The 24,798-nt window shown below is 38.4% G+C and overlaps 1 protein-coding gene across 1 annotated transcript; it reads left to right on the top strand.

Moving 5' to 3' along the window:
• Positions 1-3,570: 3,570 nt before the first annotated feature.
• Positions 3,571-23,247, top strand: LOC149814118 (vacuolar protein sorting 38-like). The gene is made up of 6 exons (XM_089989596.1): positions 3,571-4,060; positions 5,017-5,223; positions 20,025-20,208; positions 20,338-20,510; positions 20,774-20,998; positions 22,753-23,247. Exons 1-6 carry the CDS (start codon positions 3,866-3,868, stop codon positions 22,888-22,890), a joined length of 1,122 nt encoding a protein of 373 aa, XP_089845722.1. The 5' UTR covers positions 3,571-3,865; the 3' UTR covers positions 22,891-23,247.
• The last annotated feature ends 1,551 nt before the right edge of the window (positions 23,248-24,798 follow it).

The raw sequence follows: 24,798 nt of genomic DNA, 5'->3' as shown, positions 1-24,798 counted from the left end.
TATGTCTTTGCATTTTCACAAGCATGTAGCCTTAAGCATGAAAATAAAGGAAATAAAAGAGCAAAAAAACGGTCTTACCTTGGGTTTGCTGGGATTGGCTGAAGGAAGGTAGATGTAGTGGAGATGATCCAAGGTTGAGGAAGTTGAGGTTGTAGGTGGTTTGCACCTTGCTGCTACCAAGGAGTTGGAATGGTGGTTGGGGCAAGTGGTAGGATCCGGTGGCTGGAGATGCTGGGCAATGGCGTTGAAGTGGCTACAGTGAAGGTGCTTGCTGGAGGTAGTGGTTGAAGCAGTGGCTGGAGCAATGGAGTTGTGGAGCTGTGGCTGAGAGAGAGAGAGAGAGAGAGAGAGAGAGAGAGAGAGAGAGAGAGAGAGAGAGAGGAAGTAGGGTGCAGTCGTATATTGTTTTTCTTGTTGAACTTCAGAAAAATAGAAATAACTTAGGGTTTAATGAGAGGGGGGGAATGAATGAATGGGGAAGGCCTCAACCGTAAGATACAGTTTTTAGAAAGAAGATGAAGGAATAAAGGGGAAAGAAAGGGAAGAATAAAAAGAAAGAAGGAAAGAAGAAAGGAAAGAAGGAAAAGGGGAAAAGGAAAGGAAAAAGAGAGGGAAAAGGAAGAAGAAATGGGAGAAAGAGGAAAGTGGAGGAAGAAAAGGAAAAAAGGGGAGAGGGTTGGTCGACCCCTTGTGGGTCCAACCTCCTCTCATAAAAATAAGAACAAAAATAAAATAAAATAAAATAAAATAAATAAAAGAGAATAAAGAAAAGAAAAAGATATTTTTTTTATTTTAAAATGAAAATGTAGATGTAAATGAAGGCGCAATCTCAAGGTGGGCTCACTTTCCAAATTTGAAATTCCTTTTGAAGATCAGAGGGGTAGAATAGTCTTTTTACAAAGTTTCTAGACAAAATGTGCCATTTTTGAAATGAGCTCTGAATTTAAAATTTCATACCCCGTTGCGATGCAAATCCAGTTTAGAATTTGAAAATTTGAGTTTGAAAATAGTCTAGATTGTTTTTTCAGGAAAATATTTTCAAATTTAGAATTTTGGGGGTAAAAATATCAATTTTGGAAACCCAGGGGTTTGAAATTGATTTATGAAAACTTTTAAAACTCAAACTGCATTGGAATTTTCAAAACTGGAGTTCTGGATCTCAAAAATTAAATAAAATATGATGAAATGTTATAAAATGATGAGAAATGATACGAAATGATATAAAATGCCCTGCAAAATGTTAACCCTGAATGAAGAAATTTCGATATTAAACTTCGATTGATAGTTGTACCAGTTCAAAAAGTGATAATTTTGACATAAATCACAAAATGGTTCAAGAAATGATTTTCGGGCTCTATCAAGCGAGAGTGACACTGAAAATTAAGGTTTGAGCTGGTTAGAACTGAAATAAATTAGATTGAGTTGGGTTTTAGGGTTTCAGAACTCAACTGGACTAACAAGACACTGACTCAACTGAACTCTTCGACTGAATTATCAAGAAAAGCTATCATTTTTAGAGAAATTGTGAGAAATGGTCACTGGAGTAAAGTGAATTACGAACACGAGCTGAGTTTGAGCTGGAACAAATGTCAGTAACACTGAGATGAACTAAAACTGAAGCTCATACACTAGCTCAACTGACTGGACTCAGCTCGATTTCAGCTGAAAAAGCTTAAATGGGCTAAACTAGACACTTGAAATTAGATTTGTAGTGAAACTGGAGCACTTGAACTCCTGATGAGCTCAAGTTAGACTCATGGCAATATGACTGACTTGAATCCAATTGGCTTGGATTTGAGTGAGAAATGAAGTCATTTATGAAGAAATGATCCAATTTTTGCAGGAATGGTCAGAAATGAATATGGTCTGTTCACTGTGAGCTCAGGTGAGCTAGAAATGATTAACATTCTAACTGTTTTGAGCTTGAGAATGAGCTTAGTTGACTCCGACTGACTAGAGGTCTGGGATGACCTAGGGGTAAAATAGTAATTTTTCTAATGAAAGTAGGTAAAATGATAATTCTCTGACACAAACTCGGGGTTGAACTCCTACACTGACCTACCAAGGTTGGCACTGCACGAGGGGGATTGTCTGAGAACGGATGATGAAAATTTGGGGTGTTTACAACTAAGAAGAGCCCACTGAGTTTTACGATGTCGGCACAATGATCATAAATACGACAGGTAGAGCCATCACAGTTATGTCTTTGATCCTGGGGTGGTTTCTCCATGTAAATATTAAAAAAAAATGATATATTATTTTGAGATATGGACTTTAAAAAAAGAATTCAAAATGTGTTTTCAAGTTGGATTTGGAGTGAGATGGTTTGACTCGAGTCAAATTTGGACTTGATTTGGATCAATAATTTTTGTTGGATTTGTATTTGGTTCCAGATCAAACTGAAACATTTAGATGTGAAGTGCATGATGAAATCAGATTCAAATTTGGATCTATCACGATCGTGCCCATACCCAATCTGTTTGCACCCATACCCGTCATCTCTCAACCACAAAGAAAAATCACTTTACCATTACACCATTATAAGTTTCTGCATTAATGAGCTACTATTGAGTCTAAATTCTATACTGAAGCTGGGTTGGTTTACTTAAACGAACTCTTGTTGAACCTAGGTCTGGGTTGTCTTGTTCACTAAGAGAGCTTTAAACGAGTCAAGCCTGAGCTTTTTGCTAGGGGTGGGCACTGGGCTGAGCTGCCCCGCCTGGTTTTAGTGGTCCGGATATGGGCCAGACTCACGAATCAACATGAGCAGCTATGCCAATTTGGGCCCATGGACCTAACTAGCAGTTTGTGGGTCGGACATCCATCCATGGCCCAACTCTTACCGGGCTAGGTAGGGAAAATGGGTTGGATTCAGGTTGGATTGAATCATTACTGAGTCAGACTTAATCGGGTATGGCCTAATCAGGATTCGGGTTTGGAGTTTGATGAAATTAAATAAAATTAAATATGGATCCGATTAGCTTAATCGGTTGGGTTTTAGTCGGATTCGGATTCGGATTCGGGTTCGGGTTTCAATAAGAAACACAATACCCAACCCACATCTGATTATCACTACAAATCGGATTCTGATTCGGGTTGGGTTTTGTGTTACACCCAACCCATTGACATCTCTAGGGCTAGGGATGTAAACTCTTCGGATTCGGATCTGTGGCCAATACCATATCTGACTAATCTGATGTGGGCTAAACAATTTCGGATTCAGATGGTGAAAAGCTCATACCGGATGCGCTTTTTACATGTAAATGGATTCAAATATCCATCAAATTCGGATATTTGTGGTAGCACAAAAACAAAACCAAATCCGCATCCGATTATAATTGGATATAGTTTTGGCTTACTAGATGCAACTAAGCAGAATCGAATAAAATCCGATTTATTGACATTCCTAGCTCGGCCCTTCAACAGGACCCGTTGGGCCGTCCAAAGACTCGGTCCGGGTCGAGCCGCCCCACTTTTTGGCTTTCTGCCCACCCAACACTGCAAGGGGTTATGGATTCGGACCAAATCCGATCCGTGGATCCCTGCACGATTTTGGTTATTGGCCCAACGATCTTTCAACACTTCTCTCTCTCTCTCTTCGCGTCGATTTCACCCAACTTTTTGTCATTCTCCATGAATTCTCTCTTCGTTTGCATGCGTTCTTCCTCAATCAGAGGCCCTTAGAGAGAATCAGAGATGATTGTTCCCTTTGGTAATGCTTTTTCTTCTATTGCCACTCTATAGGTAAGAGATGGTGAGGAGGATGAGGGCCGTCCGAGATCCCATTTTTGTGCCCCAAATCTCGATCTTTGGGCCAATTCCTTGATGGGTTTTGAAGAAAACCCGATCTGTTCTTGTTCCCTTCATGGATTCAGAGAAGAAATTTCCGGATTTGGATGAGAGAAAGCCCACGGCTGCCGCTCTGGAGCCCGATGCGAAGATCATCGAATGGGAGGAGTTCCAGCAAGAGCTAGCGAGGTTGTGGAGCCTCTCTTTGGCGCTCGGCAAGGCTAAAGAGAGGAATGCCTCGCTCGTTCAGTCTCTGGAGCCCCTTCTACAGGTTGGTCTTCTTCCCCTTCTCTTCTTTTGGGGTTCTGAATTTCGTGTTTGATTTGCATATTCCCGTGATCTTTTTTAGCGTTATTCTGTTTGGATTTTAATCTTTTAGAAAAATATATAATCGAATTTTAGCGATGTTTGAAATGGGTTGCTCTTAGTTTTGTTATTTTTGTCTATGTTCTACATGGGTGTACTCGAGCTCGATTGTGCCAAATTTAGTGATTTTTGTAGGTATTTGTGCAGTTTCAATTTTGGGCATGTTAATTATTAACCGACGGATCTTTTAGTTCGAACCCAACTTTCATCTAGAGATGAGAAGAAAAAAAAGAAATCAAAGGGCTGAATATTTTGGAGTTTGAGTGCCTAGTTTATAACTTGATGTTTTTTAGACTTAGGTTTGATTTCTGAGGGGCGTTTGAATCCCCTCCACTTATCTAGAAAATGTGGATCAGCCGAGAAACTGCATTGTGGAGTGCAAAAGGTATCCCAGTTTATTTCACATTTCTGCAAAAGTAAGGACACACAAACACCCCTTTGAAGCAGCATATCTTTTCTCTTGAAATGGTAATTTTAAGTGTTCCATCTGTCAATCAGTCTCATATTCATTTTGAAATATAGTGCTCTTATGGGGGTGTAAATCATATTTCTCTTGAATTGGGTGCTCCCCTCCCCCTTTTGTAGTCCTATTCGGTTGCACAGAAGGTTAACCCTATTTAGCTGTCGCATATAGTATTTTGGTTTTGGTAAGTTTTTGTGTTGATGTTTTATGATGCTTCACTGTTTCTGTTTCTTTTTATGATCATTGTTTTAGTATTGTGTTTATTTGCTATATAAAATTAGTGGTATTTTTTTATACTAGAGCACTATGGTGGCTGAACTTTGTGTATGTGCATAATAGGTGTTCTGCGCTTTAATTGATTACTCTATCTGTTAGTGGCACCACCTTGTGGTGAGCAGGTGCGAGTGGAGTCCTTACATCGATTAAATGAGCTTGAAGATATGAAACAGAAATTGGAATCAAGGAAGTGGGTAATGGGGAACTTGTTGATGAACTTGAAAAATGCAAAGGAGAACTTGCAACTCCGAAAGGAGCAGCTATCCATGGAGGTCAGATCACTTCTAGTTGCTGCAAAATCCCATTCTGCAGCTCTAAAGCAATTACAGGTAAGTTGTATTTATATAAGCCATTCTCAAAATGCTGCATGAATTTTCAGATTAAATGTTTTTGTGCTCTTGGTTTTGTTACAATTCTGTGTTTTTTGGTTAAGGTTTCTATTCCTTTGCTACACTTGTTTATTGCATGCCAAGGTGTACCCTTCATTGTGGATATTCTACTCAGTTCCAGTTGGCACATACTACAAAATCTGTGTTTCTGCAGTCCTTGTCATTTCTCAGGATTGTAAGATGTGTTTTCCATGAAAAGCGAAGAAATGTTGAGAAGAAACTAGAAAGCATAAAACTAACCATTTGGGCATGTTAGTTAGACATCAAAAGCTTATCTGGCTGATATTTTCAGGTATACACTCTGACTATTAGTTCTGGAAATCTTACATGAACATGGTTTTGGATAAGTCAGACTCAAAATGCTTTGTATGAAAGATGGAAAGTGAAATCCTTGGTATGCTGTCTTTGTTGGAGACTGGAGCACTAACAGTACTGTGGCAGATTCTGAAAAGGTTCTTCTTTCTGTATAGATACTGTAATTGAGCTCTCTGACTATTAATCAAATGTAGATAGCAGACTTGGTGAACTGTTTAACATAAAATATGAAAAGGTATCCTTTATATTTTGTATTTTCATTTGCATCTGTTCTGTTATAGAAGAACTGGTATTCATCGTGTTGATCAGATCATCTTCTTTCGGAGAATGGACACAATTAACACAGAAGTACATAACAGGTGCATTTTGTTGCAGATCAAGCTGCAAAATCTTATACAGAGGTGTTGCTAGTTTTGAAGGAAGACTATACAACTTATCATATACCATCAAAGTTAGAAATTAACTGGAAATGAGAGAAAGTAGTTACATGAAGCTGTTGAATAACAAGAATGAATCTTCTCATCTGTTGATTCATTTAACTATTTAAGTATCCATGAGCACATTTGAGCAGTTGAGGACATCAATTAAGTGATGTACTAGAAAAGGCTAACCTTTAGAAATTGCGTCTCAAACAATTTGTTGTAGAGCCATAGAGATTTGATCAAGAGTTTCTTTGAGGTCGTCACTCTTGCCTTCATCTTCTTTGGTGGTGGATTCTTCAAGGGAAGCCACATTAGGCTTGAATGTTCTATTTAGCTTTGGGCAAGTAGGTTTAATGTGACTCGGCTCCTAGCAATGATGACATACAATCATCTTTCTTCCTCCACTATAGTTTTCTTGTTTTCCAAAGTGGGGTGGTTTATAGGTTTTGACATTGTTGCCGGGTTTGGATACGACAAACACTTCATCAATATTCTTACTCATGCCAAGCCTAGTTTCCTCTTGTGTGATTTCGGTTGTGGCATCTTCTATTGGAGGAAAAATAGATTTATGGAGAAATGATGACCTCACTTCGCTCAAATTCAGAACGTAGCCCCAAAAAAAATTGAAACAATCGATCTTATTCCATTTATTTTTGTCTTAGTTCAATATCCTCCATAGCAACCCATTTGGGCTCTAAAAGAGCCAACTCATCCCATAATGGATTTAACGCACTATAGTAATCTTGTATACTCGAATCACCTTGTTTGGTGGTTCTAATCTTTTCTTGCAAAAAATATATTCTTACAAGGTCTTTTTGGGTATACATACCCTTCATAAAGAACTAAGCCTCATTGGCTCAGTGAAATTTAGCTATATTTGCATATACCTTGAGTTCAACATTGTTCATGAACCAAGCAAGGATCTTGGCGTAATTGCTTTCCCAATCTTCAACTTTCCTTTGGTGGTCTTCAATGGCTTTGAGGCAAGCGCTTCTTTCAAGAGCCTTTTCTTAGTCTCCTTCAATCTTATGTGAGCTCTAATTGAGGTTCTGGAATAAAACCCATTACATAACCCCAAAGTTTCTTACCTTTAAGGTTGTTCTCCATTGCCGATGCTCACATCATGTAGTTCTTTTCATTGAGCTTGAAGGATAGGTCGATTTTGGATTCCTTGATGCCACCAAAGTGTGTGAAGAATAGATACAATGAGTGAAAATATAAATATCACGCCTTTGCTTCTATGAACCTAATGACTCTGATACCATGTAATCTAAGTCATATGGGTGCTGGTGCGGGTGCGACACTTTCAAAAACCTAGGGTGCGGGGGTGTGGTAGGGCAAAAATGTAAATATATATATATATATATATTATATAATTTTGAAGTTTTAACGGTTAACATCATCATAATTTAACAGTTAACATTGTCATAATATCATTTATCATGCATACAATATATCAACCTAAATATCAATCAAATAAGGAAAGCAATTACATAAATTAACCTAAATATCGATCAAATAAGTAAAGCAGAAAAAAACTAAATTACATACCAAAAGTAATGGATCTTAATAATTTTCTTCTTCATCATCAAATGCATCATTAGAAAGAAGACTGAGCTCAGATAAATTCATGTTTGTCATGTTGAAATCATGGTCTTCCTCGAAGTCACACTCTTCTGGGTTTACATCCCAAAATTTAAATGTTCCTTGTCTGCGTTACAAACCCAATTTGAAAATGTTAAATACAATAAAAGTATATTTAAATGAAAAATTAAAATAAATAATCAAATAACCAAGAGAGCAAATTAGTACCTGTATTCATCATTAGTTCGCGAAAGTAGTCGAAGATTTGAATGAACATATTCTAAATCCTCTGCACGCTTGCTTGCGAATTTGTTTCTCTTCACGTTGTGGATTTGAGAATATGTGCTCCAATTTCTTTCACAACAAGATGAACTAGCAGGTTGCGATAGTAATCGTAATGCAAGACGTTGGAGAAGAGGTGTTTCTGATCCAAATGTTGACCACCATATGATACAACAACTACGCCTTCATCCCAAAACAATTGGGGTCGGCGATATGAACCAACAAAGAAAATCATTCTGGGTCTTCCACATGAATCCTTCTCCTCCATTCATTTCTATCCAATGCCATGTCCTCGGTGAGGTTCAAAGCATTCATATCCTTTCCTATCACCTCCATCCATGTCTTCCTAGGCCTACCCCGACCTCTTTTAACTAATATATTTTCCCATTTCTCCATCCTTCTAACTGGAGCATCATTAGGCCTTCGTCGAATATGTCCAAACCACCGTAAACGATTCTCTCTCATCTTATTTTCAATGGGTGCAACGCCTACCTTCTTACGTATCTCCTCGTTCCGAATCTTATCTTTTATTGTATTTCCACACATCCATCTCAGCATACGCATCTCAGCTACACTCATTTTTTGAATATGATGTCTCTTGGCAGCCCAACATTCCGTACCATATAGTAAAGCGGGCCTAATAGTCGTCCTATAAAACTTTCCCTTTAACCACAATGGCATTCTACGATCGCACAACACTCCAGTTGCACTCTTTCATTTCATCCACCCAACCTTTATCCTATGATTTACATCTCCATCAATTTCTCCATACTTTTGAATGATAGATCCCAAATATTTGAAAGAATCATCCACCGGTATTTCTTGCTCACCAAGCTTCACTACACTCCCATCTCTATTTCGTTGCTTACTAAATCGACATTCCATGTATTCTGTCTTACTCTTACTCAACTTAAAACCTCTTGCTTCCAATGTCTGTCTCCATAATTCTAACTTAGCATTAACCCCAGCTCTAGACTCATCAATCAAAACAATATCATCAGCAAACAACATACACCACGACACATTTTCTTGAATTGATCTCGTAAGCTCATCCATCACTATAGCAAATAGGAAAGGGCTTAAAGCATATCCTTGATGTAACCCAACCGTTATAGGAAAATTGATTGTCACCCCTCCACAAGTGCGGACATTGGTTACTACTCCTTCATACATATCTTTAATTATACTAATGTACTTGAGAGAAACACCTTTCTTCATCATTGTCCACCAGAGAACGTCCCTAGGTACTCTATCGTAAGCCTTCTCCAAATCAATAAAAACCGTATGCAAATCTTTGTTCCTCTCTCTATTTCTCTCAATAAGTTGTCTAAGAAGATGTATAGCTTCCATAGTAGATCTTCCAGGCATAAAACCAAATTGATTCTCCGATATCATGACAACCTTCCTCAACCTAGACTCAATCACCCTCTCCCAAAGTTTCATAGTATGACTCATGAGTTTTATACCACGATAGTTTGTGCAATCTTGTATATCACCCTTATTCTTATATAGAGGCACCAAAGTACTCTTCCTCCACTCATTAGGCATCTTATTTGTCCGCCAAATCTTGTTAAAAAGATTTGTCAACCATTCTAAACCTTTCTCTCCCAAGCATTTCCAAGCCTCGATAGGTATACCATCTGGGCCAACTGCCCTTCTTGATTTCATTTTCTTCAAAGCCTCTGCAATTTCTTTCTTTTGAATCTTGCGCATGAAGTCACGATTCATCTCATGAAAAGGAATGGAAAAGTCTCCAAGATCCTGAGCATGACTTTCATTAAATAGCTTATCAAAATAATCTTTCCATCTCTCCTTAATCTCCTCATCTTTGACTAAAACCCTTTATGTTTCATCTTTGATACATCTAACCATACCCAGATCCCTCGATTTCCTATCTCTCATTTTTGCAATCCTATAAATATCCTTCTCACCCTCTTTGGTATCCAACTTGTCATAAACCTCCTTATATATCTTATCCCTCGCGTTCCGAATTACTTTTTTAGCTTCCTTCTTTGCTATCATATACTTCTCCAAATTCTCATTATCACGACTTTTACTTATATTTCTATAACACTCTCTTTTAACCTTAATAGCTAATTTGACATCCTCGTTCCACCACGATGTATCCTTACCTAGCGGTGCACCGCCTTTAGACTCACCCAATACCTCCTTAGCCACCTTTCTCATGTCACCCGCTATCTTATTCCACATAGATTCTGAATCCTCCTCGAGACACCAATCAACTTCCTTAATTACCCGCTCTACAAACATTCCTTGTTTAGCTCCTTTCAGTGCCCACCACTTAATTCTAGGATCTATCTTATGTCTATCCCTTTTGCGGCATTGTCTAATTCTAAGATCTAAAATTAAGACTCTATGTTGTGTAGCTACACTTTCTCCCGGTATAACCTTACAATCGATGCAACAACCCCTATCTCTCTTTCTAAGTAGGAAAAAATCTATCTGACTCGTATTAACCCCACTTTTAAATGTTACTAGGTGAGACTCCCTCTTCCTAAACCAAGTGTTTGCTAAGATCATATCATAGGACAAACCAAAATCTAAAATTCTTTCTCCACTATCGTTTCTTTCTCCTATACCATAGCCTCCATGGATACTCTCAAATCCATCCCTACTAATGCCTACATGCCCATTAAGGTCACCGCCATATGATAGGATCTATATTATTCTCCTCTCTCGCGAATAATGTTGGTCCATATAATATCGAAGATGAAAAATTTTCAAACTCTTGTGTGACTTGATTTAGAAGATATGCTTCAGGAAAAAGTCGTATCATACAATATTTCTATGGCTTGATAGCTCTGAGTCTAGATTTGGAGGGACACGACCAATACCACCTGGATGCCACTTTTCTGCATAATATTTTGGATTAAGAGAATGTGCTATGCAATGCAAAAGAGTGTTGCCCTTATCACATCTTCTGACTAAAATTGAATGAATATGGTTAAAAAAATTTGAATCATCTAATGCAGGATTTTTTTGTTCATGCTTGAAAATAACAACTTGTATTTTTTCAATCGTATTATCTCACATTTCATAAACTCTGTGAAGCATGGGCTCATCCTTATCAACTTCTCTCAACATTTCCCAAATAGGTTTGGTAAATTGAAGAAAGTATACTATTTTGTCCAAAAACTCATCATCAATAATGGATTTCTTAATTTCTTAAGCTTTCACATCATCATCAACACGATAGAATGTCCAATTTTCATCGGTCACCATGCTAACCAAAGTATTCTTCACTTTTTTAATCCTCTTCATCATCATAATGATGAACGCAAAACGTGTTTCAGCGACCTTCAACAATTTCAAGTCAAAATGCCTATTAAATATAGCATTAGCACGATGGTGGTTAACAACAAAATTTCTAATGCTTTTGACATTTCTTTCTAAATCTTCAATCCATGAACATAAAGCATATGCTTGTGAATTTTCTTCTTCTTTGGGGTTGCATATGCTCTTTAGGGCTAGATTTAAGCAGTGTGCTACACAGGGAGTCCAAAAAATATGGTGGTAGTCACTCTCCAAACTCGACGCTGCACTTTTACAAACTGGAGCGTTGTTTGTAATAATTTGTATGACATTCTGATCACCCACTTCTTTTATGACTTCTATAAACAACCCATTCAAATACTCTGTATTTTTATATTTTCCGGATGCGTCAACTGCTTTCAAGAATATTGGACCACTAAGCGAAAAAACAATGAAATTGATCAGTGGACGTCTTTGAATATTTGTCCATCCTTCAGATACAATAGAAACTCCATTTTGCTCCCATGAATATTTTTTAATCTCCAGAGCAGGGGGGACTCAGTCCCTCCCCTGCCGACCCAACAAAAGAGCGAGAGGGGGGGCTTGGCCCCTCCCCTGAAATCAAAGGGAGCAGGGTGGGGGGCTCGGCCCCCTCCCCTGCCAACCCAACAAGAGAGCGAGAGGGGGGGGGGGGGGGGGGGCTCGGCCCCTCCCTTGCCGACCCAACAAGAGAGCGAGAGGGAGCAGGGAGGGCTCAGCCCCTCCCCTGCCGACCCAACATGAGAGCGAGAGGGACCAGGGGGGCTTGACCCCTCCATTGCCGACACAAGAAGAGAGAGAGAGAGGGAGCTAGAGGGTACCTGCGACGAGGGAGAGGAGGAGGTGGCGTCGAGAGGACTCGAGCTGAGCTGCGTGGGAGAGGAGATTAGGGCAAATTTTTTTTTGCCCTAATCCTCCTTTTTCATCGTTTTTTTTAACGTCCAAAAATTTGGACCAAAATGACCCTGGGTGCGTTGACCGCACCCAGGGTCGTGTTGACTGCACCCGGTGCCGCACCCGCACGCACACCCGCGTCGCGTCGCGTCGACATGGATGTGGCACTTGCTTTGCCGAGTCCCTGTGACTTAGCATGTAAGGAAGTATGCAGAAAGATGTCCAACAATGGACAAATACACAAAGGAAATAATAGCCAAGTCGTGACAATACATACACAAGCCTTGAGAGAATCACAAACTAAAAATATAAAATCTCTTTTATTGAAAGAGAGCATAAAGGCTTCACTAAAAAATACAAGAGGTTTCACCCCTATTTATACACACAATAAGGGTTCAAAAAGGAGGCCAAAAGGGGGGCTCCCAAAGAGTCGTTGGGAGCCCCCAACGACTCTATTGTGGGGTCCCTATTTGGCGTGAAATAAAAGAAACAAAAAAAGAAAAAAGAAAAAAGGAAAAAGAAAAACAGAAAATAAAGAAAAGAAAAAATAGTTGTTTAATAAAATAATTATGAAAAGACTATAATACCCCTATCGAGTGTTATAGTATTATACGTATATATACATATATATATGTATTAATACGTATGACTTAACAATACAATCTTGCTATTATCTCTTTTTCCGTCTTGACCACCATTTTCTCTTCCTCGGTTTTGATTTTTAAAATAAGGAGGTTTGTATGTTCTCAAGTTATTTTTCGGTCTAGAAACGACATTAACTCCATTTTCTTCTTGATTGAAAAGAGTTGCAAGAACACTTGGATTATTCTTGCTTATGCCCATATGAGTTTCTTCCCCACTTAATTTGGTAATGACATCTTTAAGAGAGGAGAAATAAAAGAAGACATGGAGAGAAGATCTAATTTGTTCAAATTCGGGTTTAAGCCCATTTAAGAAGTTGAAAAACCGATCTTCCTCTAATTGTTTGTGTCGAAGTTCAATGGCTTCTCCACTCTATTTGGGTTCAAGCATAACAAGTTTATCCCAAATAGAAGATAGCTTGGCAAAATACTCTCTAATAGTCATTTCGCCTTGTTGGAGGGTTAAGGCTCTTTTTTGAAGATAATATTTGTGAGACAAATCCCTTGAGGTGTACATTTTTTCAAGGTATTGACATGCTTGAGATGCTTTTTTGAACTTTATAATGTTGACATTGATTCTAATTTCAACGGACGAAAAAAACCATGATAGGATTTTGAAAATTTTCATATCCTATTCCTCATGCTTCTTGATATATTATTCAAGAGCCTTAGTTTTTTCTTCTCCCTCAAGAATTTTTATCTCTTTTTTCTACCAATGTGATTTTTGGCTCCGGTTTCGGGGACATACCCCCAAAGCCTCTTACCTTTGATATGAGCTTCCATGTTCCCGGCCCAAACATGGTAATTTGATCCATTGAGTTTGAAACCAAGAGAAAAATGAGTCTTTTTCCGCCATTTGAAAAGAAAGAGGTTTGAAGAGTAGAGACACTTACCACAATAAGTCTTTAAGGCTTACTTGAAGTGGTATGCTTCTCAAAAGTTGTATTGTAAGATTTTTCCACGCCAAACACCAAGGATGAGGTAGGAGTACGTTCTTCGAGGCACACACCAGAGTGAGATATCACACGATCCACTCTTTTGATGATCGAGCTCTGATACCATGTGAAAATGTCTATAGAGGAAATATGTGCACAAAAGCATAATATTCTTGACATGAAAAGTGTGCACAAAGGCACAAAGAAAACACTCACAGGTGCACAAGGGCACAGATACACATGCACAAAAGCATAAAAATATAATTTTTTATTGAAACAACAAAGAGAGCTTTACAAAAAGCTTAACCTATACAAGAGGGGAGAACCCCATTATATAACAAAGGGAGACCATGGAGGGGCTCCCAATATGATTGTTGGAGCCCCTCCAATTGGAGGGCCCAACGATCATAATGGATGGGCCCCTCCATGTGCTAAAAGAAAAATAAAAAATGAAAAAAGAAAAAAAAAGAAAAAAGAAAAAAAAAGAAAAATAAAAAAATAAAAAGAGAAAAAGACGTACATATTCTTTAAATAAGAATATGCATAAAATGAAGTGAAAAGACTGATTTACCCTTATTGGGTATAAGAATATATATATATATATATAATTAGATAGATACATATACATATATGTATGTGTATCTCTCTATATATAAATGATACAATACAATTTAACAGACTGCAGCACAAACACTTGCTTCTAGAAACCTGACTCTGATACCATGTATGTCAAAATATCTTCAAACTTGAAAAAGAATCAAGTCTGAAAAATGACTTGATTAACCCACAACAATCACGATGGAAAATATGTGCACAAAGGCACAAAATAACATTCACAAATGATTCTCAAATGCACGAAGACATAAAAAAATAGTGTTTATTGAAGAAGAAAAGCTTAGCAAAAGCATTAAGTTACAAGGGGAATAGTCCCCTCTATTTATACATGAGAGGAGGGTTGTCTAGCCGTTGGGCTAGTCCCAACGGCTCTATTTTAGAGCCATTGGGGCTAGTCCAACGGTTGGTCAACCCTTTGGTCAAAGTCCTATTTTGATCAAAACAGAAAAATAAAAAAAATACAAGGGAAAGAAAAAGAGAATAAATAAATAAAAGAAAATATAAATATAACCTTTGGTCAAAGTCTTATTTTGACCAAAAATAAAAAATAAAAATACAAGAAAAAGATAAAGAGAATAAAAAAATAAAAAAATATAAATATAACCTATATATATGTATTTACATAAAGTCTACATAATTTTAACAATGGATGCCTCTCTCTCTCTCAATTTGAATATGGGAGCACCGAGCACCTACTGGACGTGAGGAATATGGATGCCGATGACACACACACACACACACACACTCTCTCTAGTTGGCCAAAAAGGGACCGGTTTCCCTTTTTGACAGGCCTCTCTCCCTTCGTACATCGCCACAACACGTGATGGCCAGTGTTGTCAGTATCATATCGTACGATACGATATATCATAGTATCAGTGGGGGAACCAATACGATTTAAATAGTAAATCATATTGGGTATGATTATAGTATCAATACAATATATATCGTACGAGATGAGCTTGTTTTCTTTTTTAACTTTTCCGGTGTCAAAAAAGTGGCGACCGACCACTTATTGGGGCCATCTTTTAGCCCAAGGGTAATTTTGACCCTATTTTCATGCTCTCCCTCCCCAACCCCCCTTTTTAAGCCTACCCAACTTATTTTGAAATCAAATCCATTCTAAAAATTGGGGCTTTTGCTAGATCAAAGCTCTAGAAGTGTGGTTTGCCTGAAATCTCACCCATTTTCGTCCTACCCAACAATTTTTTTGCTTCTAGCCCTCAAATCTCACCCATTTCTATCCTACCCCATCCTAGAAATTGGGGCTTTTGTTAGATCTGAGGCCTAGTGACGTGATTTATCCTAATCCACCCATTTCCATCTACATGCACATTTTTGTGCCCTCTAAACCCTCAAATTTGAACCCCAGAGGGTTTGATTCAACGTATTTGGAGCATGACTACATTAAGAGACCTGACGTGGGATCATCGTACACCGGTTTATGAAGGAAATACAATGTTGAACCGGTGCAACTATTGTAAGAGGCAGATTCATGGAGGCATTTCAAGGATAAAGCATCATTTAGCTGGCACAAGGAAATATACAACCACATGCACTTCTTTAAATATGTTAGATGCATGAGCTTTTGAAGGGATCTCAGAGAAATGAAAGAAAAAACAATAGCTGGCGACATAAATTGGGGGTTACGATATGTCCCAAGCTTGGGGAGAGCTCGAAATTCCACTTGAGGTGTATGGGGAAGCAACTGACAGTGTGATCAACCCAGGGTTACCGAAAACACTATAGGACTCATGGAAGCACGCTTTTCTGAAATGCATCGCTTCCAAAACGCTCGGGGAAGTGACCCTTTTAAATGGGAAGTGCACTTTCCATTATGGAGGAGCTTACTTCCCATTTCGCTTCCCGCTCGCCTCCCATTTCTTTTCTCAATAGCAGAAAGTGAATTTTCTTTTTTGGGGGGGCTTGGAGCCTTTAACAATTTTTTTCCTAATATCAGGAAAACTCGATTCCTATTTGCTTCCCGCTCGAATCCTAGGTCGCTTTCCTCTTCGCTTCCTTTCTCGCTTATGAGACGGTTCTTAGTTCGCTTTTAAGTCGGCCCATGCATCCCACTTCCTAAGATTTTAGAAGTGCCTCGCTTCTTGCTTCTGCTTTCTAAATCGCTTCCCGCTCCCGCTTCTTGCTTCTGCTTCCTAAATCGCTTCCCGCTCCCGCTTCTTAAGATTTTAGAAGTGCCTCGCTTCCTGCTTCTGCTTCCTGAATCGCTTCCCGCTCCCGCTTCCTCGACTAACAACTCTGTACCGACCCCACTGAGGAGGAGTTGGAGTTTTTATGACAACAGAAGGGTAAGGGGTTGTGGAGGTGGGGACAAGTAGTGGTACTGGATGTGCATCATCTTGTGGTGGACCTAGTGGTAGTAGTAGGGGAAGGAGGGAGAAAATAGGAGATTTACGAGTCCAAGACGAGGGATTGGTACCTATTTTCCACCTAGGACGACCCCTAGAGCCCAACTAGATATATGTTCTGCTATGACATCCAAGCAAATGATTGAGTAAGCAGATCTAGCAGTTGGATGTTTTTTTTATGAGTCTTACACACCATTTAACGCTGCAAACTCATATCATTTTTAGGCTATGGCTGATGCAATAGCCACTATAAGAGTTCGTTACAAGATTCCCTCCTATCATGCATTGAGGGGTAGGATTTTGAAGCAAGTTTGTTGCAGAAGTGAAACAATGGTGTGGTGAGTTAAGAGAGTCTTAAAAGACTACAGGCTACACCATCATGGCAGATGGGTGGACGGACATGCGACAACAAAATCTGGTAAACTTTTTGGTTTCTTATCCTAACAATGTTATGCTTTTGAAATTCGGTGATATGTCTAATAGACAAAAGACAACTCAGGAGTTTTTTGTGATTTTTAAAGATGTGGTGGAGGATGTTAAGCCTTAAAATGTGGTCCAATTCATTACTGATAAGTGATAATGCAACAAACTTCAAAGTTGTTGGATTAATGTTGCTGAAGGAATATAATTGCTTTGTTTGGTGTCCATGCGCAACGCATTGCATTGATTTCATGCTTTAAGATATTAGTGAGATGGAAGACATTTCTAAGTGCATTGAGATGTGCAAAAAAGTAACAAAATTAATTTATAATTATTCGACCATCCTAAACTTGATGATGAGGTTTACCAAGGAAGCCAAGTTGATATGCCCTGTATTGACATGGTTTGCTACAAATGTTTTGACTGTACAGAGCCTTGTCATTCATCAAAATGAATTAAAGCAAATGTTTGCTTAAGATGAGTGGTTTGCAATGAGGATTGTGCAGAAACCTATTGTGGTTGAGATAGTGGAGATAGTCTTCTCCATCGAGTTTTCGAAGAGGTGTAGTATGTTTTTGAGGATGACAGTGTCACTTATGCAAGTGTTGAGGAGAGTGGACAATGATGAGTTTCCATCTATGCTCTACTTGTATGGTGATATGGTTGGGGAAAAAGAACATATTAAAGAAAATTTCAGCAACAAGAAAAAAGTATTATATGCCAGTTTGGAAGGTGATTGATAAGAGATGGACTCACCAGCTCCATCAAGACATTCATGTTGTTTCCTCTTACTTTAATTCTACCTTCAAATTCTCCCCTACATTCATATATGATAGGGAATTACAAACAAATGTTTTGAACTCCATAGAGAAACTTAATAGAGATCATATTCTCCATAAACAAATTCATTTGGAGTTAACCATATGAACAAAACGAGGGAGACTTTGGACGAAGCAACACAATCCAATTGTGTAGCTCATTGCGGCTAGGTATGCATTTGAAATTCAATGTTATTATATCTAATTATGTATTTTTATGTTGCAGGGATTTTCTCTCATATATTTTTCTTTTGTTGGTTTAGATTAATGATGGAATAGGTTTGGTAGAGATGCTCTTTCATTATCTAGGTTTGCACAATGTATATTGAATCAAGGATGCAATGAAAGTGGATGCGAGAAAAATTAAAGTTTTTTTTAGTGCATTCACACAAAGAAAATGAATAGATTGAATCACTCTAGATTAAATGATCTTGTATTCTAATTAATATATGTAAATTGTAGACAAATACAAAAAGAATCGAGAAGACACCAGAGGAGAAACTATGATCCCATCACTATTGACAACCTAGATATATTAGATGAGTGGGTATAAGAAGAGCGTTGTGTCTTGGTTGATGATGAGGATTGGAGACAACTAGAGGTTGAGATGGAGACTCAGGTGGTGGATGATGGCAATAATTATGTTGGCCCAGAGATGAATATATGGACAAAGGAGGAGAAGACAACTTAGAAGAAGAAGATCCATCATTTGAATATCATTTCCGTTATGATTGGTAGATTATGATGCTTCTTCTTTTGTTTTGTTATGTAATATGTAACTTTGATATCAAACTTCATGCTTGTGACTTGTGACTTTTGTTAAATGTTTGTTAGGGGTGTTATCAGTATTGTATCCATTGCTTTACTAGTGCATGTTTATGTTTAGTTACTCATAATGCATATATTTATGTTCTTTTTTTTTTCTATTGCATTCTATATAATTTTTTGGAGATTTTTCTCTTCTTTTTTTTGTAATTTTCAGATTTTTTGTGGTTTTTAATTCAAGTTTTTCCTGTATCGTACGATACGGTACAATATACTCATGTTTGAGGCTCGTGCAATACAGTTTCCGATACACTACTTACAACATTGACGATGGTCAAATCTCGTTTAGCTGCTCTTCAGCTGGGCGTACTAGTTGTAGAGAGTGAAGACTAAGCTACGCTACTTTTTTTTCATTTTTCGCTCTAGTGTTGGTTGAGTTCCTCTTTCCTTAAGAAAGATCTTGATCTTCAGGTATAGGCAATTTTGCACCAGAGCGGGCCTCATCCATAGTTCTCATTAGGCAACTCTCAGGCATGATGTAACTCTACGATAACATTCAGTGATCCCAGCCGACTGACCTCAGCGATTGGTTATAGGTAGGTGGTCTCCTTCGCGTCATAAGCTTTGCATCTTTGAATCACTAGTAGTGGAGAGAAAAAACCTTCCATTGTGATATTAATCTTCCTTTTCTTCTTTCTTTTTTTAGAAAAAAAAGCTGAAGTTTTTTTTTTCAGAAAAAATGGTTTTCGGGTCAAATTTGGGCTTTTTTGGGTGTCGGGCTATTAGGTGGGTCATGGCCGCCAGATTGATAGCCCGACCCAGATAGTCTCGTGCCAAGCCCGACCTGAATAGTCTCAGGCCGAGCCCGACCTGCAGTAATCGGGTCAGGCAACCCATTTGGGCTTGTCAGGCCTGCGGGCCCTTTATCGGGTCGGCCCGGTCCGACCCGACCCAATGTCCACCCCTACATTTGAGTATTTTCTTCCAACTCATCCCAATGGCTCCTGAGGAATCATGCTGCTGGGTTGATATAGTTTTAAGACTAGCACTTGCCTAGTCAGCCTGAATGATCTCGCTTCTTGTGTGTTTGCAAACATCATTTTCAGTTTGATGTATTGATTCAATTAATTGGATTGCTTAGATATAGCTGCTGTATCAGAAGTCTTTGGAGATAAGAAATAAGAATACTACTGCATGACTTATTACTGCTCTGATCCTCTCTGACGCTTTTTTCTGTCTTCCTGTTTGTTAACTTTGTTCCTGGAAAGACCAGAATTTTGATGATTATCACTAGTCTAGATAACTTTTTATTTAGATGTACTTGATTTTCCAAAATGGACTATCCTGAAGGATTTCCTTTTCTTACCTACAGGAGGCAAAGATGTTGCTGGCTGGAGAAATGGGACATGGACGTTTGAAAGATTTGCGGAAGATGCTGCGAAAAAGACACCAGCATATGATTATGCAGGTTTCTGCTCTTTACCCTTTGAAGGTATCAACTGGAAGGGCACCTGATGTTGGGATAAATGAACCATTCCCTAATGGAAATGCATCAGGTGATTTTGAGGGTCTGACAACATAGAAGTGTCATATTATTCTTTAAGCTTTCATGGCTGGATATTCGTGTGTGTGTGTGTGTGTGTGTGTGTTGCCAATGAGATTAAAAAAATAAAATGTTCTTTCAGTGGTTGGTGCTGGTTCATCTTCACCTGATGCTTCAACACCTAATAACCCTGGGATTGGATCTGTTACCATATTAGGACTAGAACTTGTTGTGCCTCCTTTAAGGAAATCGAGCTTTTTTAGTGATAAACAAGAGATTCAGAGGACTGCAACTGCTCTCAGTTATGTTGCACATGTGAGTCCCTTTATCCTTGACTATTCATGTACTAGAATCAACTCCCCCCTCCTTTAACGTTCTCACAAGTAAATTTACTTAAAGTCACAAATGTTATCACTGTGGGTCTATAATTCTTCATCAGTTACATGGCTTTTTCTATTTGTTCTTTCTAAATTCAAATTGCTTTTTTGACAGTTGTGTTGAAAGTTTTTTCTGCTGCATAAGTAGCTTGGGTATGTTCATTTTAGGCTGATTGCTTGGTTGTTTTCTTGGTTTCTCAGTCTGTATCACTTATTGCATCATATTTGGATGTTCCTCTTCGATATCCTTTGCGGTTGGGAGGTTCACGCTCATATATTCTTGATCCTGCTCCTGTTGAGCCTATGTCTTCTGATCCAGCATCAACTTCAACAGTCTATTCCAGTACGAAGCCTACAGGATTTCCTCTCTTTTTGGAAGGACAGGACACTACAAGATCTGCTTATGCTATATTCTTGTTAAACAAGGTCACTTTTGTTTTTCTGCTTTATGCCAAAACATTTAGTTTTTAAATTCTATCTATCATTGGATCTTCTAACCTGACTTGAGCACTGTGACAATGTTTGAACTAATCCTAATCTCCCTTATGTCGAACATTTGTAAGAGATCCGGTCATAGGGAGAGTGGAGGGAAAATCTAATTTTAATTGTAAGTTTTAGGTTTAATTCACATTTATTGGAAATCAAAGTATATGGTAAGAGCAGCTTAAGAAAGTAAAATTCTTGATATGGTGACTAAGGTAGTCTTCATTATAATTTGATGAGATGTTAGAATCTCCTTCTTCACATTGTATGCATGTAATGCACCTGAATGTTCTTGTTTTTATTAGCATAAGGTGGTGAAAGATCAGAGGAAAGTGAAGCAAAATAAATTGATGGATGTAAGCCTGCGCATTCACTTATGCTTGATATGATGGTCACCATCATTTGTAAGTAAACAGTATCTAGACCAAAATTAGAATGAGAGGATGAAGGATTATCTTTGGAGAATGTGTAGCTTTTGTTTGAATAATGATGAGCTTCTCACTGAATCTGTAGCTTTTGTTTGAATACAATGAACTCATTGGTATCATGGCATGGACATTCATAAATATTACATTAGTGGGTTGGGTCAGAAGTCTTAAATTCATGAATTGTTTTTCCACTACCAGCAATAGGAAATGTGCAGAAGGATTGAGACCTGATGAATACAAAATAAAAGTTGAAGCACTTCGGTTAATGGCAATAGGTTTATTTTTTCAACTTCACTTGAGCATTTGATGGGAAACGAAGGCAAAGGAGCTTGCATTCTTTCCATTTGTTAAGTGGAAAAGTTTCTTGTAAACTAACATGGAATTTTTCTACTGATGGATGTTTATTTCAGGAAAAAAGTAGTAGTTTTGCATGAGGAAACTTAGAAACATATTCTGTGAGCATGTTGTTATGGAAAATTGTTTTAAAATACTGGGAAAATGTCATATAGACTGGAATCTGCATGAACCTTTTCCTAGATGTCATTATTAATTTGAGCATATTCTCTACAGCCTCGTTCTATTGGAAACATTCTTCCAGGCAATGTTGTACGATTTCCGTGTTATTCTTTTGTTTTCTCATCATAGTAACTCCAATGCACCCCTTAAATACTCTCTTTTATTACCTCTTGCTACCTAGATCCTATGTTACAAGTAGGGTTGATGATGCAAGTTGTCAAGACTAAATCCCATCGGGCATGTCATATACCAATGGTAAAAATGGTATTAGTTGACACTGATGCACTACTAAATTGTCAAGGTTCACAATGATTTCCTGGATTTGTAGAATTTGAGCTTTTCATTTAACTTAGATACAGACAACTCAGTTCTACGGGTTTCTACAACCATGTTGCAATTGGAGATATTTGCTCTATTTTCTTCTGGAATTCTCTCCTCTTTTGCGATATTGACATCGATTATTAGACCTTCTTTTTGTTGGATATTTCACAATGGGTTTCTTGGGGATACCATCCTTTCTTCTTTTCAAGTTGTTCTCCTTGTGCATTCATGTGCAAAAATGATCAATCGCTTTGACATTGCTTTCATATACTTTGCTTATAATGAAGTGTATGTGCAAATCGGACTGACAGTTCAAATATAATTCTCATCCATTTGTAGTATTGTGGATCATTTCTTCTTAGGCATTTTCTGCTGTTCTATGAACTCATGGATGAGCCTGACATGTTTGTTCTCCCTTTTTTGTCTGAAAAGGATATCGAGCAATTGCTGAATTCTATTGGTGTTCAAAGTTTGGGACCACGGCATGTACTGGCCAATTTGAAGGGGCTGTTGAGTTGCATCCAATCTCGTGATTACATAGATAAACTGGATGTCTCTTCTCCAAGTTGACATTTTTTTTTCTGGACTCTGCAAAAATGGCCTACTTTGGTGCCCAGATAGCTAATTGGGTTTCACTGGTGCGTTTTTTTATGGAGCACCTCTGTTGTAATGCCCAAGCTCAAGTTCTAATTCTGTGTAAAATGTGACCAAGCTGCACTTCTCATATAATGATGTCCAAGATTTTTCTTAGTTCAGTGTAATATAGAGATTGTCCATGACATGAGAGTGAAGGGAATGCAGCATTTGGAGCATCTGAATATGATTCATGTTACTTGAGTGTGCTGGTGGAATGAATCCGTTATGATTTTTCTGAACGGACCAACTGATTGTAACAAATGATATTCTAATTGAGTTGAGACTAATTTAAATGCATGCATCCGTTTATGATATGTTTCTACTGTGATGAATGTTGAGGATTTGTGTTCTTTTATCTAGTTACAAATTAATCTGTGACCAACCTAGTTGAGCCTAGTCAAGAAATCTGGTGGACTAGGTGCTGATTTTTTCATGAAGAATGGTGATTGTACCATTAACTTGGATCTGAGCATATACTCAAGGGGACTTGCTTTGGATGTGGCTCACTGGCCTGTCTTTTGGGATAGCCTTGTTGCATAATGCATGCATGGTGCTTCTCAATTGCTTTTGCCAGTACCTGATCTTTCCCAGTATATGTAAACCATAGTAGTCACAAATATCACCAATATTTTTTAACTTTTTGCATTTATATTACAGAAATTCACATGCCACAAAAACCTGAAAACCATGGGAACTTCAAGGTTCAAAAGCATAGCCTATTTTGATATTTTGCAATAGTCATGCTTTTTTTATAATTTTCTTTTTAACTGTTTTACATTTTTTTATTTAGTTTTTTTCTTACTATCTTTTAATAGACGACCTTTCCCAAAAGCAAAAAATTACAATTTATCACGAGCTTTTCCTTTTGCTAAGAAATCCTGAGAACAAGATTTGTGACCATGATTTCAACAACCCTGATGGCATCTGATTCTGCTTAAATAGCTGCAGCCCTACTAGAAATCCAACCTGTTTCAGTCCTAGATGGCCAGATTGTGGCTTGAGAGTCTTTAAGTGGGATTTTTCTTTCCCAAGCACCCAGTGTCCAAGCATACTTTAGTTCTGAGCCCTGCCTGTTTTCGAAACTAACCCAAACCCGCAGTTGGAGGGCTGGGTGGATTGTAACAACCCCGCCTGTGTTAGGCCTGGGCTCATTTGGGTTTTCTCTTGCAAACCAGGTTCATATGATGTAATAAGGCCCATCTACACTTGGTCTGAGCCTACATATGGAATGGCTGGGGGTTGACCTGCATTCCACATCCATGTTAATTTTTCCTCACATGTTGAGGCTAAATCAGACAGACCTGGGTTTGGCACTGCCCAATTCCACACCTAACTGATCCGCCTCTATCATGCTAGTGCACCATCACCGGGCCTAGTGAGGTTCACAATAAGTCTAGTAGGTTGTTTAGCTCATAACATAGGAAGAGTACAGCGTTTGTGTAATCTAATGAAGGATCTAAATGCCCAGAAGGGCTCTGCTCATCTGGTAGGGGTGAAGTTCGAGATCCACATGTGGTGTCCCTTGCCACAAGGCTGGGTGGATTACTTGGTGGGCATGGCAGACCTCAAGGGTTTTTCCAACCGGAGGGCAGCCAATGTGCGGTAGGTGATTTGGTGAGGGTACATTGGACTAAAAAAAATGATGGATCTGGATGGTCGGCCCATGCAGCCGTGGTGCACAACGCATTTTTAGTTGTCAGACTGACACTCAGACGTGGGCTCATCAAATCTGAATTCAAATTTTAAGCAGCAGGTCAAAATCCAAACCAAATCTGATGCAGTGTTCCACAGAGAGTGTGGGATCCACAGGTAATACCGGATCAGTTTTTGTTATCTTTTTCA

Source organism: Nuphar pumila, chromosome 15 (assembly GCF_984573655.1).
Source record: "Nuphar pumila chromosome 15, dmNupPumi1.hap1.1, whole genome shotgun sequence".
Classification (NCBI taxonomy): domain Eukaryota; kingdom Viridiplantae; phylum Streptophyta; class Magnoliopsida; order Nymphaeales; family Nymphaeaceae; genus Nuphar; species Nuphar pumila.
The sequence above is the reverse complement of the archived record's forward strand: the minus strand, read 5'-3'. Positions and strand labels throughout refer to the sequence as shown.